Source organism: Pteropus medius, unplaced genomic scaffold (assembly GCF_902729225.1).
Source record: "Pteropus medius unplaced genomic scaffold, Ma_sr-lr_union100, whole genome shotgun sequence".
NCBI lineage: Eukaryota > Metazoa > Chordata > Mammalia > Chiroptera > Pteropodidae > Pteropus > Pteropus medius.
Window position 1 is genome coordinate 2,658,965 of NW_024351546.1, and position 7,050 is coordinate 2,666,014.

Sequence of the window (7,050 nt, forward strand, 5' to 3'; positions counted from 1 at the left end):
GCAACATTTAGACCAATCAAAACTGCACTATTTGGAAACCTCGTTTGCATAAAATTGGGAACTTGGGTGGGAACTTTTCCTACAAAAGACTGGCCTCCCCTATGTCTCGTTGGAGCACAATTTAGGTTGCTACCTGAATCTGTGTCTCCAGGACTGCAGCTCCTTTTGCTCGAATAAATGCTTTCTATTCTTTAGTACACTCTAAAAATTAATTTTGGTTTACATACTTAAACCTTCAAAAACCAAAGCACAGGGAAAAAGAAAAACGTCTGTATTCTTTTTATGAAGCACCTGTAACATTAATAGTTCAATATGATAAAGTCTATACACAAAAGAATTGTAAACAGAAGAATCAGAAATAAAATATTTAAAAACAAAATCAATAGCCCATTAAAAGAAATACATTATAATCCAGAGCGTTTATTCAATGAATGCAAGGACAGTTCAGTATGAGGATATCTATTAATTAACATATTAATAACCAAGGAGAAAAACCGGGTTTAACTCCATAGATATTGACAAGGCCTTCAAAATACAACTCTTCATTCAACCCCTAATTAAAACAGGAATTGACAGATACCTCCTGACCATGAAAAAATATAAACTTGAATCCAAGAAAGTACTGGTCTATTAATTTGTTAGCTTTTAATTAAATTACTATTACTTGTAATAAGCTGTATTTAAATATGGATATGGCTAATGTTTTCAAATTCTTACCAAGTTTCCTTATTGTGAACTCTAAGTATCAGTCACTGAAAATTCTGTGAAGGTACAAAAGCTTTATTGATTTTATCATCTAATCAAATGAATACAAAGTTGAAAGCATAAGAACATATTATAAAGTATCCTATAACTAGGATGACCCTGCATCTTGGTTGCACGGGCACTCCTGGTTTATATTCATTTTCTTGGCATCTCAAAAATATCCCAGTTTGAACAATATATCCATAGCCACTCTATAACCCACAGAAATAGGGAAATTTTTGAAAAAAATTTAAAGGTAGAGTTACAGGTTTAAATGTTATTTACATATAAAGGTCAATATTTAGAAATTGGGAATTAACCAAGTAAAATCAGTAAGAAAAAAATGCAAGGTCATGTAAGCTATGTTAAATTATTCATTTTTAGCAGAATCTATAGATACTGTCTAAAATTAGTAAGTCAGGACACAAAAGTATTCTAAAATCATTCAGAATTATAGTGGTAACCATTAGAAGAATTAAAAAGAAAGTTAAAAACAGTTATTTCTAGGGAGTAATATTTAGAAGAGGAAAAACTCAGGGAAAATTCTGCTTTTCAACTGAAACCCTCTGTACTCTGCATTTTTCTACCATATGTAGCTACTACATTTATAATAAACAGATATTTAAGTAAAATAAAGAAGAAAATGATATGAACTCCCCTTCATGTTGCTGCCTTTGCTCTACAAAACTAGACAAGAGCAAAAAAAAAAAAATCAGTATTAGCATTCATACATTAATTCTATCTACCAATATTCACTAAGTGTCTCCTGCATGCCACATGCTGGATGAGGTACTGTTTCATAATATAAGACAGACTCCCCAGGAGCTTACATTCTAGAGTCACATACCACCACTGGGTCCTCCCTACCTCTTATAAAAAAGTTTGCACCTCACAGGGCTCACAAGAATAAGAGAATGTATGGTGAACACTGCAAAAATGAAAATGGAAAAACTCAAGCTGGTAATAGTTTATTATTTGATATACATACTGTAACGTGACACTGCAATTTGAAAACAAATGATTATAATTAAGAGTAATGTAGCTCTGTGCAGCCTAGTAAGCATTCCAACACCTCATTCAATTCTTACAATTCTGAAAAGTAGATTCTTTCCCTTTGTTCATTTGAAAGCTGAAAAAACAAGCTCCAAGTATGATTTACTTGGCCAGTCACCATATTAGTAAATGAGAGAACTAGAGCTATATTTATTATCACAGGTCATATGTAATGTTACATAATGTACAAAATAACTATCCAATATATGTTATTCTATTTCTTATATCAGTACATAAGAAATATACAAGAAATACACACACACACATACATATATACATGTATTTTTTTTTAAGCAGAGGCAACCTTTGGTTGACCACACACACTGCAAGGACCTTGTCAGCTTACGATCTCTTATTATTTATTTATTTATTTTTTTAATGCCTACAGCACCTGGTCTTCCTGGGTGTTCTCCCATCCAAGTACTAACCAGGCCCGACTTTGCTTAGCTTCTGAGATCAGACAGGATCAGGCTGTAGACCACATATATATTTCTTATACTATAATACTATACTACCCGTCTCTAAATCCGAGCTTAATTTTTTTTAAAGTTCAATCTGCGTTTTAGTATGTACTGAAACTGAGGAAGACCTAAATGTTTTACAAATGGTATTTTCCTATGTGACCTGTCAATGAAATAGGTGATCAACTGTCAAGGTGAGAAAAGATATTTCCTTAAAAACAAAAAGGCTTTTCAAAATCTTTTTAGGCTTACTGGCTCAAGATTTGGCCCAATTTCACAAAAACAATAGTGCAGCACCTCTTCACAAAAAGCAGTGTGTTCCCCTGAAACAAGCCTCAAATGCTATAATGCTTTTATCTTCTGCCTATTACAAATTCTTTTCCAGGGAAGGACATCCTGCCTGACTTGAAATATGCTGACATGAAATCATCTCCTGGTATGAGATGCTATGGCATTAAATTTTATCTGAATAAATTTTAAACACTTTCTGAATCAGAGAAAGGAGGTATTATTTAGTGTTAGCATCAAGTATTAGGCAATGCTCCTTATGTACTGTAGTAACTTTTAAAGGGGAACAAATGTACAAATTCATTGCTATATTTCAAACTACATATCACATGAGAAATTTAAAACCCAGCTGGGATAAATGCCCTCTGAGAGGTTCTTGAAGACAGGAACCCATATCTTCATATATCTTTGCATCCCATACTATTACAGGGCATTGCATTAAAACCAGCATTTAAGCACTTCCTGGAAATGTGTCAACAACGAGAAAACATTATAACCAAAAAAATGAAAGTGACAAAACAAGCAGATACCAAACTGAATTTGTACAGAAATAAAACCACGTCTAATAATGCAATGGTTAAGTATGGGCTACTTGTCTTTCTCAAGAATAAAAATATGCTCTTGGTGTCGGTAGAGGATCTTTCATTTTCAAAAGGAAAAACCACCACCACGAAATTTCTGCTTCTCTCATCCTAAACAGCTGAATCATTCATATTCGACCGCCCATAATTATTCCAAAAACTGTCAGTGCAGAGTCTGCTTTTTGGGAAGTCCAAATTTAAGACCTTCCCTAGGAGAGAATGAAAGAATTACAGGAAATTAAAGGGATTCCCCAAAGACGCTGACTTATCCGTAATCAAACAGGAGGCCTTGCTATTACTACATCAATCTCTAGTGAAGGAAAAATATTATGCTGAGAAAAAGTATTCGTTTATCCAACGAATATTTATTAAACGTCCACTTGGCGCAAGGCAAGTGGACATATGAACGCTGGAATTCCGGCGCTGCAGCCCTCTGCTCTTCCGCGGGGCCCAACGCCCAGCTGGACTCGCCCCAGACGCGCGAGCCAGCGGTCCCAGGACCCGCCTCCCCGGTCCTTCCGCTACTGCCCCGCCGCCTCACGCCGACCCGACACAGACCTCTCGAGCTCCGTGGGTTCAACCATGGTGAAATGAGCAAATCAGTCTCGCCAATGCTGTGAGGGCCTACGCACGCCCCGGGTGGCAGTCGACCGGGGAGGCCAAGGGACCCCCGTACCAACGCGAGGACAGCGCCGTGCCCGAGGGGGTAGGCATGGAGAGGGCAGTATGTGTGGCGGGGACGGTCTGGGGGCCCTGGAGAGTGCGTGGGAAATAAGGACCCTTGGGGCGCTCTGGGGTTTTAGAGATCGCACTGTGGGAAGGTCTGGGGTCCCTAGGGGATCTCTGGTGAGCTTTGGAAGGCCCCGAGGGAAGAGTGGGGACGGCTGGCCGGGAAGGGTACCCGGGACGGAGACTCCCTCAGGACACACGCGGTCTGACGCTTACCCAAACAGCCCTCGGAGGAAGGAGTGGGAGGCCTTGACTCGCTTCTCGGCCTCCGCCATCAGCTGGACTGCCTCACGCTCCTTCCCCGCGTTGTCCATGTCGCCAGCAGCCACCGCCACAGTCTCCTCAGCAGTGGACGCGCGCCTTCTGCGCCTTCGCTCTCCCCTCGCAAGGCGGGGAGCGCAGGAGCGGCGCGCGCGGCTTGCCGGGAGTGGTAGTGCCGGGCTCCGACTGGGCGGCGGTAATGCACAGCGCGTCAACTACAGTTCCCAGCAGGGCTCAGAGCCGGGCGGGATGGGGACCCAACTGGTCGACTGCCAGAACCCGGGGTTTCAGGGTGGGCGCCCTAGGCCAAGGTGAACTTTAATCGTTTAAGTGTGCAGGAAACGGAAAATGGTCCGTGGCTTCTGGTAAAGATAACTTCAAACACTCAGCATCACGTTGGTTCAGGAATTCCTGCTCAGCATGACTGACACATGGCAATAGGATGGATGAGGAAACGGGCTAACAGAATGGAATGCTCAACCTACCGGCGAGTTCCGCAAGAGGGAATCTAATGCAACCACAGAAAACAACTTCATGAACTGTGTAATACCCATCCATGCGCCCACCCACCAGCAACACCTGAGAGAGCCATTTTTATCTCCAGAGCAAGAAGTTTAAGAATGTATAATTTTCCCAAATATAATTCAGTTATTTTTTAGTTTCCTCATTTTGCAACCTTCTGTTGGTCCTCTCTTCCTTGGTTATAAGCGATATGTATAATCCACTTTTTATTGACAGAATTCTTTTCAATGAATGTTAGCCATTGAGCTCTCTTATCCTTTACATGATACTGGCCATAGGGGGTCGGTCTCCTGGGACACAATTCCCACCTGCCAGGAAATCTAATTTCCTAGAAGTATCCATAGACAGATGCTACCCTGTGCCAAAGATTTCCAGGACTGCCCAGAGGGAGTTATTTTTTAATATAAAGTTCAGACCATTCACATTTGGCAATGCTAAAGCAGAGGTGGTGAAGCACATATAAAAATTACTGCCAAATGAGAACTTGTGACAATTTTAAACTATTAATAAGTACACTGTGGGTACTGGCACACAAAATGTATCTTAGAAAATGTAGTCTGCCTTTACAGAACAAGGCAAGAAGGGCCAAACTCCTAGAAGGAAAGATAACTAAAGCAAACGTCAGTGTTCATGCATTGCAGGACACTCTAGAGATAGAAGGAAATCTCAGCTTTCCAGGCAGAGTTTATTTAGTATTACTATATGCATTATTCTAACTTAATTGCTTTTGGAGCAAGATGGGGGAAGAGGAGCAGGAATTGGAGGTGGTTGTAAATGCAGGAGTAAAGAGGAAAACTGAAAAGTGGACATAAGCATTTGAAAAGCAGAGCAGTATATGGGGATATAATGAAAAGAGCCAACTCAAACTCTGAAGTGCAGCATCAGTTAATTAAAGCAGTTCCCAAACCTGGCTCAATGCCAAAACTAAAGGATGTTCAAGAAATACTGATTCCTAAGCCACTAGCTTTTTGTATCAGTATCTCCTAGAGTTGGGAAGTGTACATTTTAAAAAGATTCTCCACAACTATTCTAAAGCTTACAATTCTCGATTCTCAAATCTGTAGTCAGCTGTACAGGAGGTAGAATGGACTGCCTCCTCTAAACTAGTACTTGCAATTAAAAGTTGTGAAGAGGAAATTTGAGTAATTTACATCAAAAAGCTAATCAGCCCTTTGTTCTGCTTCTGTAAATATGCTTGCTGTATGCAGAGCTCATGCAAGAGCTCACTTGCACTTTACTCAACTTGTAGACTTGTAAATGTAACTGCCCCTGCCTTTTGTAGCACCTTGTACCTTGGCAGGTCCCGCTTCCTGTAACAATTTGTATTCGCTGTTTACCTATAACAACTCCCACCCTTCTCCAATGTTACTACTTGCAATTTGCATAGCAACTCCCACCATTTGTAATGGTTTGAGTTCAAACTGACTAATCAGCTTATGTAAAATCCTTGTATATAAGGAATGTTGCCACTGAGCACACTACCCAGATCTTCAGAACACTAGATCCTCTGGGAGCCCATGTAGTAAATCTGAGTTCTCCTATCTCTCTGAGTTACTGCTTGTTTTTTTGCTGGACTGGTTTTGAGAGTTTTACACAACAGTTGTAGGAGTTTAATGTTTCTGGGTATTACACCCATTCTCTTTTTTCTCACAGAGCACCTATAGGCATTCCTACCCTTCCCCTAATCCACATCCAAGTGGGAGAAAAGCTCCAAACCTTAATTGTTGTCTAGAATGAGTGTTTCCTTCTCCTAGAGGCTAGGTGAGTGGAGGTGGCAGGGCAGAGGCACAGACCTTTCAGAGTGAGAACTGACTAGAGGAACAGATGAGCAATCCATGAAGGAAGAGACTTGCTCAGGATTTCTGAATAAGGAAATGAAAATGAAATGAAGCCAGATCATAGAATCTCCCTTTCTCAATCCCTAAAATAAATGGACAAAAAAGTGAAAAACTAGCAACTCTTTTCAGAGAATTAAGACAGAGGGAAATCTCCCTGTGCTGGATCAATCACTCATTCAGCCCCCCACCCTTTCCCCCCCAGCTCCACTTAATGTAGGGAGGAGGCAAGAGAATTAAAATGTTAATCAAACCACAATCAGAGACTGCAATAAGCTGATCAGCCTTGCAGCCAGGCCAGGACACCTTCAGAACAAAGGAAGATTTCTGCTGGATTACTAACAACCCATTCTCTATACCTGTGAAGGGAAAACAGGAACCAAGAGTCATTCCCTATGGCTAAAACCATGGAGAACCTGTGGATTAAAGCCTGGGAACTGCCAGCAGGCCTTTCATTCTGCATATCCTTACCTTTTCATGCTACTTACTCTTCCCTTCCTCACTGTATGTCCATATCAAAGGAAATGGGTTAACAAAGTCTTTTAAACAATAACTAACAGGAACTAAAGAATGATA

At 40.6% G+C, this 7,050-nt stretch overlaps 1 protein-coding gene and 1 long non-coding RNA gene across 3 annotated transcripts in view; one reads left to right on the forward strand and one right to left on the reverse strand.

The window, feature by feature from the left end:
• NAPB (NSF attachment protein beta) overlaps positions 1 to 4,226 on the reverse strand; it is a 38,364-nt gene extending 34,138 nt beyond the window's left edge. The window contains exon 1 of one of the 2 annotated variants that reach the window (XM_039843626.1): positions 4,073 to 4,226. Coding sequence is in view for 1 of the 2 variants with exons in the window: in XM_039843625.1 (XP_039699559.1) it covers positions 4,073 to 4,170 (98 nt within the window). In the remaining variant the exon portion in view is untranslated. The remainder of the gene's footprint in view (positions 1 to 4,072) is intronic. The other variant, XM_039843625.1, reaches the window with a different exon arrangement.
• On the forward strand, positions 3,381 to 6,180 carry LOC120587004 (uncharacterized). Its single transcript, XR_005648851.1, has 2 exons — positions 3,381 to 3,833; positions 4,081 to 6,180. It is a non-coding gene; the product is annotated as an uncharacterized LOC120587004 (long non-coding RNA).
• The last annotated feature ends 870 nt before the right edge of the window (positions 6,181 to 7,050 follow it).